General features: G+C 43.2%; 1 protein-coding gene across 2 annotated transcripts in view; it reads right to left on the reverse strand.

Moving 5' to 3' along the window:
• The window catches only part of LOC126536845 (OTU domain-containing protein 4-like), an 81,604-nt gene that overhangs the window by 16,176 nt on the left and 52,104 nt on the right, over window positions 1-13,324 (reverse strand). Inside the window, exons 17-21 of one of the 2 annotated variants that reach the window (XM_055073558.2) lie at window positions 10,532-10,598; window positions 9,848-9,910; window positions 7,964-8,019; window positions 3,266-3,463; window positions 1,800-2,061 (exon numbers count right to left, since the gene is read on the reverse strand). In XM_055073558.2, the coding sequence (XP_054929533.1) occupies window positions 1,800-2,061; window positions 3,266-3,463; window positions 7,964-8,019; window positions 9,848-9,910; window positions 10,532-10,598 (646 nt within the window). The remainder of the gene's footprint in view (window positions 1-1,799; window positions 2,062-3,265; window positions 3,464-7,963; window positions 8,020-9,847; window positions 9,911-10,531; window positions 10,599-13,324) is intronic. The other variant, XM_055073559.2, reaches the window with a different exon arrangement.

Below are 13,324 nucleotides of genomic sequence, written 5' to 3' on the forward strand. Positions count from 1 at the left end.
CTTGCATCCGAAATTTCAGACATTCTTATACATTGACCCTATAGGGTACGTAGCGGGGCCGCGAAGCCGTCTGAATTATCTAGCATCCGGAAAGTCGCTCGTTAACTACTCTGGCAACTCCTCCAGCCAACGAGACAGCGTCAAAGACCATTCGTTACGATTTCTCTCTGTTACTCGAGCCAGCATTACCGCGACTTTCGTTCCCTTTCAATAAAATTACAGATAATTTTCCCTGATAGAAGCATACATTCCCGGAGTTTTTCCCGAGTTTTTTCAGACTACTCAAAATCCCTGAGAATTTCCTGTTTTCCCAGTTGGTAGACACCCAGGTTTTTGTTTCACAAGTGATCTTTTTTTCTTTTCTTTTTCTCTCTCTTCCTTTTCTTAGAGAAACACAAGACTGCATTTGTCTTAAGGTCTGCATTTACCTAATCATAAGTTTGCCTGCATTGCTGAATTCCTTGAACTGGAGCTGTGCTTACAAGTGCAGAGACAGAGTGAGACATGACATCTTGTGGCCACATATGTGCGCATGTATTTAGAATGCTTCTTCTAGACTGTGGATAAAGCCACAATAAAACTTTGGAGTGAGCAACATTAACTGAACAAATATGCCTTTGCAAGAGGGGGAAATGTTATTTAGCGCTTTTTGAAGGTTTTTTTCAGTTACTCTAGCACAAGCTTTTGGTGAAATCTCGGCCTTCTGCTCTCCTCAAAACAAACTAATATGTAGATTTTATGTGGAAAATTTAAGTTATGCTTGGAATCATGTCAGAAGAAAACACAAATTTTTGGCCACTGTTGGGCTACCACGGATGCCTATTTGGCAATCTGTGATTGGAGTGATCTGGTAACCCTGTTTGTCTTTGTGAAGAATAGCCCCCATAGACTAGGCTAACTAAGCTCCGACAACCATCGAACACAAAAGCAAATTTGCACAGATTGTACACAAACGCAGAAGACAGGGTCACCGGCAGGGTGCCAGTAGATGATGGCTGGGATGACAATGAGCCCACTCGTGCACCGACTTTAGCGACAGTTATACAGAGTCCCTGAAATTTGTCCGCAGCTTTGTTGAGTGGGGCAGTGGTGACTGCAATGCCGCGCATGATTAGCAGGCTATAGATCATGGGCAGTATACCCCGGCGATAACTTTTGGAGTTTAGTCTCACTTTTGCGAGCCTCAAGGTGCCAAGCTCGTTATCTTCGCACAGTGCCAAAAGCACTGTCAGCCATATACTTTGACACGTCCAGCACTGATTCTTGTGAAAGTGAAACTATTTCCGAAAGTTATCACCCAAGAATAACACCTCCTGAACCTTGGTGCAGCGAACTACTACACGAAGCAATCCTGAACCAACGATTACTTCAAGTAGTCCTGCTGCTAAACGTAAAATAAACGTGACATGCATGTGTTGCGCAGTTCTACCTTATTTTTTTTTTTGCATTGTTTTTCTGGTAATTCAAAAATCCATTTAATTGGTATAATTTTGAAGTCCTGTGGACATTATGGAAATTAGGTTTTAGTGTATTTGAGATGTACAACCATCAGTGGCTACACATTATAGACAGTGGACAGTTGACAGCATTGCTGGTTTTTTAAAAGGCTGCCACATAACATGTGGTGAGGTGGAACGAGGGAAGCTTGGGTGTACTGCACTTTAAGCAAGACAGGCCCTCACAAATCACAAGGCAGGGTGAGGCACAGACTGAAAGCGAACTTGGTTGGTACCGAGTGCAGCGTAAACAGCTGGCTGCTCACGGTGACTTTTGGAGACAAGACAAGGAACCACACTTGCCAGCGGGGAGGTCACTGCCCTCGGGGTCACTAGAGCGTTGAGCAGCCAGGTTGACTGAGGGTGCTGGTGGCTCACAGGTGAACAGCATGTTAGCAAAGGGCACTGGAGAGTAGGAAGCAATCAGCTGCTGTTGTGGCTGCTGCACACCTGTGACTTCCTGGCCATATGGCAGAGGGGCATCACTGGCACAAGCATTTGGAGTGGTGGTGCTCAGGATCCCATTCTGTGGTGGGCTGCACAACACATCTGGAGAGGGTGCAGACTGCAAGTAGAAGTGGACAAAGAACTCACATTCCTACTGCTGTTGAGAGTACAAACTGATCTTTTCTTCATCAGTGTGTTGCCTCATAGCAAGGAACAGAGACAAAGAGACGAAAGAGAGCACCAGAATAGGTGGTCTGGAATTATCACAATGCCAGAAGCCATGCTCCACTATAGCAGAAACAGAGGGCAAACCCATAGTATGAACATACAGGAAGCAAGGGAGCAGAAAGGAAACTGGCAGAAGGGAGTTTATCTAGATGGCAAAGTGAACGATGGCAAAGAGATGCTATCTCCTGCCTCAGGTACTGATTTCTGGGCCCCTCCAGACAGCTTTTGCATCAAGAGTTTGTCAACATTGCCAGTGAAACCAACTGATCCCTATTTTACACCACTGAGATTTCATCACTTGTGATGACCACTCATTACGAGCAGCAGTGTGATAAGCAGTGGGAAGCTCCAGATTAACTTTGACTATCTAGGTTTTTTTAATGTGCACCCAATGTACGGTACATGAGTGTTTTCCCAGACCGCCTTTTTGGAAGTGGCTGCCATGGCCCTCCTATTTCACATTATGCTTTTTTCGTGTCTTTTAGATGTAATCGGGTTAATGTCAACTATTTGCCAATGGTGTGTACAAAAGGTTCAATTGCATTTACACTGTATCCACACCTGTTTCAATGTCCCTTGTCATGCGTTGGCCTTCTACAATGGAATGCCCAAAACCGCACTCTTTTAAGTCATCTAATCACAATTGAATTGAATTGTGGGGTTTTGTGTGCTAAAACCACAATCTGATTATGAGGCACGCCGTAGTGGGGGACTACAGAAATTTGGACTACCTGGGATTCTTCAACATGCACCTAAATCTAAGTACACGAGTGTTTTCGCATTCCGCCCCCATCGAGATGCGGCCGCCATAGTCAGAATTCGATCCCGCAACCTCGTGCTTAGCAGCCCAACACCATAGCCACTAAGCAACCACTGCAGGTACTCTAATCACAACTTTTTATTACATAACAAGCAGTGCATGAATCCTACCTACAAAGCGGTTTTTAAATGAAGTAATAAAGCAAGTTGCAAACCAGGAAGCATGGCATGAGAAAGAAAGCAATAGCAACAACAATGATCTGCTTGTAGAACAAAAGGCACTGCGCGTGTACACCGCATGCATGCTTGCCGTAATGACTGTTGCTTGTGCTTACACAAGTAAAGGGAGGAGTGGAAACATAGTCGTAAGATGGAGGTGGTGGTGTGTTCAAGAGTCCTGGTTCTGTGTGTGCACGTTGACCCAGGATAGATGGGTCAAATACAGTGGTGGTGAAGTTGCCATAGTATGGCGTTTCGATGTGGTGAGCTGCTGGGAGCTGGGCTTGTATACCAGGGCTCACAACGCTAGAATCCTGCAAAACACAAACATTGAATTGTTGAATACTACATGCATGACATTCTGTAATTGTTTATGAAAGACTGCTGCAACACACGAAGAAAATTTTGTTCTTGCAAGTTTCGGTATTGAGTGCTCAGATTCTGGCTAATTGTGCTCTAAAAACATTGAATGACAGGCAGCAGAGATTATCTGTTAGTTTAGAGCAGGAACAAAGGACAAGAAAGGAGTTTATCACATGAATCGCATTCTTTTGAAAGCACGATCAGAAGAGACTGACCGATGCAAGATCTCTGGTTGTAATGGTATCCACACGTGGCGGGCCACCTCGCACACCATTGCTGACCACTTGGAACCTTCGACTTCCCATTCGTCCCTTGTTTGCCCTCCGAGATGGTGCATTATACCACCACAACATTCACCCCGATGGTCTGGCCGTACTCCTCGTCATTCCTAGGTACCACCAGTCAGCGATTCTCCATGAACGTCATGACTTACCAACCGCCGGTCTCCTCAGCATCTCCCCTACTTATGACCGGGTTCGCTGACACTTCTTTTGGCCAGGCCTTGCCCACTCCATCCGGAAATGCGTTGCGGCATGTGAGAAATGCCAGCGCCGAAGAAAACCATTGACACTCCCTGCCGAGTGCCTTCAGCCGCTAGATGTCCCATAGGAGCCATTCTTTTGCGTTGGCTAGTACTTACTTGGCCCTTTCCCTCTATCAAAGACTGGCAAGAAGTAGGTCGCTGTGACAAGAGATTACATCCCGTGCTAGGCAATCACCAGGATGCTTCCAAGAAGCTTCACCCCAGGTGTTACCAATTTTCTCTCACACAACGTAATATTGTAACGTGGAACTCCACAACAACTACTCACTAACTGTGACCAAACATTCCTTTCGAAAGTCATGGCTGACATTCTGCACTTATATTCAACCAGGCACAAGCTGACTACGTCTTATTTATTTATTTGTTTAAAGATACCTTACAGGCCCCTAGAGACATTGTGCAAAGGGGGAGAGTACACTCGATGTTTATACAATAATTAGAATACATATGTGAATACATATAGAAGAAACACAGTGTAAGAAATGCGCTAAGATGCAGTAATCTGGTATCATCCACAAACTAATGGTCTCACAAAGCATCTAAACTGAACCCCGACAGACATGCTTGCAAAGTATGTCTCATCTGACCGTAATGACTAGGGCCTTGTTCTACCAACCCTAAGTAACATTTGCAAATATTTCTTCGCACCACGACACTGCAGGTTACTCTTCATTTTTTTTTTTTTCTGCTGTTAGGCCGAGAACCAATATTTCCGCTGGACACATTCGTTCCAACCGCGGCACAAGAGGCCAGCGAATATGCACTTGATGCCATCACCAGGGCGGCGCAAGCATGCGAAATTGCCCACACTCACCTCCTGGCCTCCTACACCCTTAAACAAATGCACACGCTTTGGTGCTTATCTTGCCACACAACAATAATCGTCATCTGTCTTGTCCACATTTCTAACGCTTCAGGCACGGTACTTCTATCATAAACGGCATGTGCGTTATCAGCATGACAGAGCATTCTCGACAAGAAAGTAGCGAGCACAGCGTTTTCAAGAAAGTAAACGCAAGCAAGACAGATGACGATTACTGTTGTGTAACAAGATAAGCCCCAAAGATTGTAAATTTGTTTAAAAGTGTAAGAGTACCAACGGTGCTCGTTTGATCAATGACACAGAGACGTGCACTTTTCGCCTGGATCTCTGGTACTGCTGTGGTCCCCAACCAGTCACGTCGGGCTGTCGGAAAAACAGGCCCGTACGGAGTGCTACGTGCCGCGACTCCAGCTACGTATGAAATTGCCCCAGTTAATGCCAGTGTCTCATTTGCCTCGCATTCCACTGACATTGTGCATGTCGCAAGCCTTACTACTCCCCTATTGACACCGATATTTAGATGCACTGCAACGGGGCTTCTGCCGCCAGGGATAATGCTACATGCATATTGTGTTGTTGCTTTTGAACAATGTGTGCGGGCGCCCCAATGAAGAAAACTGCTCCTGAGTCTTGAGCTGTCAGCTGAACTGGCCAGCGCTGCAGTTGTTTTGTAAATATACACTGTAAATAGTCTTCAGTGTTTCATCCACCATTTGCATAACAATATTTTTTTCAGACTACGGTACAGTATGCCACTCTGACCAATGACTCAATGGTGTGGTAGACTTCCTGTTGCAAGAACAATGCCCCTGCTCAGTCCAGTTATGCTGGATCTGTCAATCACTCCCAGCATTTCATGGCAAATGCTGCCTTTCACAGCTCAGTGATCGTCTTCATCCTCACGACAGAGTGATAAATAGTGCTGCTAAGAGAGGCATAACTGCTCGCTTAGTTATGAGGGCGGTGCGTATAAATAACTAGACTGTTTAAGGCAAAAGCCTTAAGTGGCTCGTTGCAATGGCTCATACTCAAAAAAGCAGCATCTAGTCCAGTGATCAAAAAAAAATATCAGTAATGGCTCATGCCTGCTTAAACAAGCAAAGATGCAATGGCTGAAAATGAATGAAGAAACAAAAGAACGAAAGAATGGAAGCAGTAACGAAAGAAAAACAAAAGAACAAAGAAAGGAAGAATGAAAGAGAGAACGAAAGAACCTTTAGGTAGTGGATTAGGTCCTCGCATGTGTCATTGAGGAGGTCGACCTATGACATTTACTTCACATGCGGCTCATTATGTCTTGCAAGAAAACTTGAACCTCTGATCGCATAACTTAATGCATTACCATGTGTGCAGCAGGCTTTTGCCTTCACATGTTACAGGAATACAACATGCTGCCGTTTTTTTGTTTCTTGCACTATGACATTCAGTTCTTCCTGAAACAACAGTACCTGCAGCTATTACATACAAAGCCTCCAGCATCAGTAGGGCAAGTGCCCAAGCTAGAGATAAAAGTGACTCTTTATTTTTTCCACATTCAGTCTGAATGAGTGGGCCACCTTTGGAAGTTTATGAATCTATGAAAATTAGAAAAGATGTTTGGCTATCAATAGTGCACCTAATCTCAGGACATTAATACATGTTGACAAAGCCAAATCACAACAGCAGGCAATAATCACAGCAGGCAATATTTTGTGTCAGAACGAAGGTGCCGTCAACTAATGATAGCAGAATTAATGGAAACTAGAGCAATTTCTGCACTGAATCAATTGATATCTTTAAACAACTTTTATGAAATTTAATTAGGCATGATGGACTACAATGGAAGTAAATTGAACATGTTTGCAGGCTATCTTTAAGAAATTGCACATTTAACAAGCACACCCCAGGTCAGAAAATAGTGCTTGGCATCAGTTTAGTGCCACACAAAATGTGAAAATAGTTACTACATGAAAGTCACCATAAATGTAGCCTTTTCCAAAAGGGAAAATACACAAAGAGAATGAAGAACAAGCCAACATATACCGTATTTTTGCACATATAAGCCACACCGAAACTTTTTTAAAATTTAACAGTAAAGTTGAGGTGCGGGTTATATGCGAATTTCGCCTCGAGGTGTAGCTTCACGGCCCTGCAGTGAAGCCACACCATAAGATAAGGCGTGTCATTTAAATTTTCATCATCTCCAAGGGAACGACAACCTGTCCCCAACCCAGCATGTTGAAGCTCCTTTCTTGCATCCTTCATGGTATCCCATTCATTTTGTGTTTAGTAGTTAGCGAATAGTGTATGCAGCTCTAGCAAACTAGAACTCTGACCACGATGAGCTGCACTTTTCATGGCAGTTACAGTTCAGCATGGCCAGGAGAGTGGGAGAAACAGTGCCACTGGCCAAAGAAATGACATGAACTATTTGTGCATTCACAAATGGAGACTGTTTTTGCAAATATCTGAGTGTTGTTGTATGCAGTAACTTCTGTAAATTATATGTGCAAATTCTTTTTTTTCTTTCCGGGCTGTCATAATTTTCGGTGCAGGTTATAGGCAGAAAAATACGGTAAGAAAATACAATTTATGCACTCTCTCTGCTTACTGTATTCGGTAACTGAACATTACAAAACATTTAAAGGGGTACATATAAAGTACCAGGTATCACTCGCAGCAGCAACGTGTGCTCAAGCTGGGTGGGCAGCATGGCGGAGAGCTCACGGCCGCTATGCCGTTGTGCAAATGTAAAACATTTTTAATCTTGCCATTATGCGGGTGTATATATGTTCTAGTGTGGAAAAACTGCCATTTGTTGGCGACCAGCGTCCAGAAAATGACAGACAGCGAGGAGCCGTGCCACATGATTATACGATTACCACGTAAACCTATTTACCAGTTTATATTAATTTGAATGTTTTCACCGTTTTTGCAGTTGTCTTTGGGTTGGACAGCTGTATATTTGAAGTTCCACCATTTCCCAACTTACCATGACCATAACTTTAAATACAAGAGACTTTGGATATAACAGACCCTTTTCGCTGGATTATTATGGTCTGCTCAGGAAAATAACCCAAGATCGAAATTAGAACTATGACTTACATCATTCTTCAATGGCATCTCTTGAGTGGTGGGCTGACCATAGCTGGATGGCATACCTGGTAGCATGAAAGTAACATGAATCAACATGGACAGTAACACAGAGGAAATATTTTTCGCGGCTTATTCTGGAGCTTTACTAAAACAGAGACCCATGTTCATAAGATTACGAAAGTTTCAAGGCTGGGAAATAAGCTTACAGTAAACATTTACAGTGTTAATTTCTTAAAAACAAACTGTAATGTAATTTTGAACCATGTAAGAAGCCTCAATTCATGTTATGTACCTACAGGGTGGTGTCCGAATAATTTTACGTTAGAGTGGATGCTTAAAATAGGCTCTAAAGATCAACGTTTCTGATACCAGAATTTAAATATGCCACCATTACTACTCACCAGAAGTGACACATAACCAAGAGTGCTAAAGGTCAGAGTCCGTCATAGCAAGGAGACATTAAATAAGAAATGTGCCTCCATGCCCAGGAATGATCAGCATGCATGCATGGTTCCAAGATCTGCATCATATAGTAGAACCTCGTTGATATGATCCCATTGCGTATGCTTTCCCAGTGCCAATGTGCGTGACCGAAAATGCAACAAATTACTAAACACAGTTAAACATTCTTTGCCTGTTCATACGTTCCCAGAAAATGTGATCTTTTGGCACTAACGTTCAGTACAACACAAACTCATCGCATGACATGCTTTCCGTCCACTAGATCTCATGTAAACAAGAAAAGACATGGGGCACATGCAATCGAGAAAAGTAGCTGCTGCTGCAGAAGCTTTTTTGCAGTACTCGCCTGTCCGTCTAATGTGAAAATGCCGGCGTGCACTCAGTTTCATATTTCGGTGCCAGTGAATCTCCTCTCGGGCCGTCACACATCGCATTCACAGCTATCACCGCCAATCTTACTGCGATAAGCATCTTATCTGTTTCGCAGTGCCCGAGGTGTCGTGCCATTATAAATGTACAGCACACATTTAGTAGATAACCCAAATGCACCACTATTCATTGCTGTGCGCGGCACAAAGTGGGCATCATGTTGCACTCTGGCAGCACCATAGGCATCGTATTCCTGTGCTGCTCGCCAGCTTGATTTCATTTCAGTTTCCTATCACTCTTTTGAAATACTATGCCGTGGGAAAACGATAAAGTGCACCTTGGGCCAGCCCCACCAGTTCAACATGTGTTGCTGTCTCGTGCCACAACGATTCGCATCAAAACTTCTTGCCCAAATTCGTCACTCAAAGAACCTGCTCACCGAGGCCAAATTTGAGTAGCACAAAAACGTAAGTTTGCCAACGTCTAAAAAGCGACAACACACATCTTGGGCCTCTCAAGCTCCACCAGTTCGGTGCACATTGGTGTCTCTTGCTGCAACGATTCAGACAATGCTTCGCATTATGTCGATGTAAACCACAGTCGAGTCTGCGTAATTTTTTAATGATTTCAGATTGTATGTCTCCCTGTTTGTACGATTTTCTTTTGTATTTTTTTTCCAGAACACATGAACGAGGTTCTACTGCATTAAATGTCCATGTCGTCTACTAAGGTGCCATTTAAAATCCCTTAATAAAAAAATTGGCCGACTACCACCCGTGTAGCTTTGCCAAGGTTAGTTAGATTGTATGTCTAGTATCAATTAAGCAAAAGAGAAATTTCACTGCAAAAAGCCATTTTTAATACACAGTAACTATTTTAAAGGAATAGCTTTCTCTAGCTGTTTGAGCCACTTCTAATGATTGGATGATATTGCACAACAAACAGTAGCACATAACCAATGAACCAAGTTGTTTACTAGCTTGAGTCGCCAGGCATGTGCCAGCTGCTGCCTTTCAAATCAGACAACCTGCATAAATAGGTATGTGCCTGAAGAGAACTTACTGTTGGCTGCTGTATGGCCTAGTAGGCAACTTGGGTCCCCGAGTTGTGCCACTGGATATGTGCCTGAACAGACAACTTCGGCACTGAGTATGCGATAGTGGTATGGACCCCTTCTTGGCTAATCCCCAAGAACGGATGTGCCAAGGTAATACTAAAAGTATGTAGCCTTAAATATATTAAAGCGATAGCACCCCATTCACCCTAAATGTTTAGTACAGTCGTTTGTGGATAGCAACTGCAACGAAGTTGCAGCCAGAATATTAGGGATAATGGGGGTTGCTTTGCTACAGAGTTGCAGGTGACTAGGACAATATAGTCTGTCATGGTATCATTCAGCATTCTGGTTGGTAGCGAGATTGCCACTTCACATGTCCGCTGATGTGCCCATATAGTTTTGCAATTCACAGATGTCATGGGGACATGCAACAAGTTACACAAGAAAGCTATGACTGACTTTGAAATTAATTGTTGATTGCTTCTCCCACAACTCTTTTGTATTTAACTCATTGTGTAATGTAAGCGTGCCACAGCTAAAGCGAAGTATGTTTACAGTTTGTATCAATTCAAGCGGTGTTCAGTATTCAACTTGAAATGAAACCACTCCACCTCCCACATCAATCAAACAAAGAAAAGAAAACTAACATGAAATTCTCAAATTGGAAGCATAGAAAGAGATACACTTACTAGTCTGGGGCTTAAAGTCAAAAACTGCATGGCTCTCAAACCTTTGTTTCTCTTGGTACATGATTGGCTGGAAAACATTTTTTCAATCTTCAGCATCATCAGTGAAACAAATCAGATGAACACACCCGATACCACTGGCACAACAAAATGCTACCAAACAAAAAATAAATGCGGTTTGCAGATGCACATACACTCAATGGGTTGGCTAAACTTGACATCCAATCTCTAACCTTGAAATATAGCTATTGGAGCAAGCAGGTGACAAAGGCGAGCATCTTCCTTGGTTTGCAGGTGCCATAAAAAGCCAGTCATTCAGAGCAGCTTGCTTACGGAGCACACAAATTTTCCACTATGGGACTGACTTTTAACTGTTCTAGGACTTTCAGATGCTTAACAAATTGAAAATTGACAGTAACACACATTTTGGAGAAGTGCCCTGCATTTAGAGTGACATCTGTTATTTCGACCCCGACGGGTCTAAATAAACAAGACACATAAAAAATTCGATAACACACTGCCGATCCATTTGCCAATGCTTGCCCGATACTAACATGCCCCCAAATCAAACATGTGCCCACTTTCTATGTGACCGAAATAGAAATCTAAGGCGCACCCAAATTTAACAAGAAATTCGAGCAAAGGTCGGACATGTATTGCACAACGGCAGCAGGTTTCCTAAAGCCAGCTTCGCCGCAATACAGCCATGTTATGCGGTAAAGCATAAAAACGTTATGAACGTGGTTTCGGTTTTGTATCCCATTGCACTGCGCAGGCTATTTTCAACTTAATTTTATTGGGAGAAAAAGAGACACCCGATAGAATTGGATAAATACTGTAATCAGACATTGTGAACTACTATTACTGCTTGAAAATCTTTGTAGGCCAGGCTAAATATAGGCGTTTCTGATAGGAGATATATTTCACGTGTGTTCAACACATTCACAGTCTCCTAAGCTCCAACAAGACATGCTACCAATAAATGGTTCACGATTGGTGGCACCATAGGGTTCAGGTGTGTGCATACTGACTGGTCAAGTTCAAGTTATCCGGGGAAGGACAATTTTAGGATTGAAATAACGAAAGTTTAGACCCATTGAAATGCATGGGCACTGCCCGGGACCTTAGGTAAGGATTGAGCCAAAAAATTAGATTAATGAGAGTAGAATTAATGAAAACCTACTGTATAACATTTCTGCATTGACAAAGAAAAGTTACATGCACAGTTCCTACACGTGCAGAGTTGTTCAAGGCATACGCATGAAACAGTGCATGTGCTCACACAGCTACTGCTGTCACTGCCTTCAACTGCACTGCACAATTCTCATGCAATGTGGGGTGAAGATGGGAAACGAGATTCAAAGCAGAAAAGTGTACCTTTGATCTAACATTCGAAATTAAAAGCAAAAGTCTGGGGTCCTATATGTCAAAACCATGATCTGATTATGAGGCACGCTGCAGTAAGGCACTCCGAACTAATTTCGATCACCTGAGCGTTCTTTACCATGCACTTAAGTATAAACCCCATGCAAGCGATCTTGCTCGCGACAGTGACAAGATGGAGATGGCTGTCGCGTTCGCTCGTCGCCTACAAGTTGCACCCCATGCGAGCGATGGCTTCGAACGACGTCTCCCCAGTGTATAGGGAGACGTCTCCCCAATATAGGCACCGAAACTAGCTTGACGCGTGCTTTATTAACTGAAGTTGATGTGTTTTACTGTAAAAAGCAGCATAAAATATTTCTGAAGGTCTTCCAGTAGGTTCTTATCCTTGCACTATAAAAATTCAATCGTTTGCTCGTTCCGTGCCACAATCGGTAGTACTTGAGCGATGTACATCCAGTTCCGGCTTCGTGCTATTGGCTAGTCGCTCATAGCACTTCCGGGCGACGAGCGACGAATTCTAGATTTGCAGAACCGAGCAATCTGTTCAAGCGACGGCCCGAACCGTAGCTCGAAGCTGTCGCTTGTTGCTGTCACGCACAAAATCATGCTCATGGGGTTTAGCCTTCAATGCACGGTACACAGGCGTTCTTGCATTTCCCCTACATCATAATCCAGCCGCTGTGTAAAATATGGCTGAGAAGTTCACAGCAGCGTATGTTATCCGCAGACTGTTTTTTTACCCAAGATCAAGGGGTGGTTCAGGACCCTACGAAGAAACACCCAACACATTTTTTTTTTTCGTGAAGTAGTTTACATGGTTGTTTCATCCAAGCTGCGCAAGAAGGAACGGGCCCGAAACAGAAATGAAATGCATTAATGTAATGTCACTGCACGCTTGTGCATAGCAATGGCAACAGCAATGAAACAACAAGCACTACAATCTAACATTGGCTAAATACCTTGACTGCAGCCATTAATCAACAGGCAGGTGATAAAAGCAAATTAATGTTTTGTCTGCTTTTATCGAAGCTCATTGCAAACATTGTTCATCAAAATGTCCACTTGATGATAGTACTGCATTACAGATATGCAGGTATGTCTAGATGTAATTGTTTCATATTTTTAAGGCCCTATTTGTTGTCTGGAGAAAAGAATCGTGTGAAACTTCAAGGAAACAAATGTACTGAATGTTCCAGAACGGCCTTGACATTTTCGAAAATGCTGTTTTGCTCCAGGATCAAACTAAAAACTAATTTATATTACCTAACTGAGTGAGTACACAAAATAAGATGGAAGACAATGTTCAAAAGCCTGTTCCAATACCAGTGGTGCTAATTTATATGGTGCTGATCTGTGTGATGCCCCTCTGCATCCACACTTAGCACCCGCGCCTGTGTGAGGCACTCGTTT

The sequence above is a fragment of the Dermacentor andersoni genome, chromosome 4, assembly GCF_023375885.2.
Source record: "Dermacentor andersoni chromosome 4, qqDerAnde1_hic_scaffold, whole genome shotgun sequence".
Taxonomy (NCBI): domain Eukaryota; kingdom Metazoa; phylum Arthropoda; class Arachnida; order Ixodida; family Ixodidae; genus Dermacentor; species Dermacentor andersoni.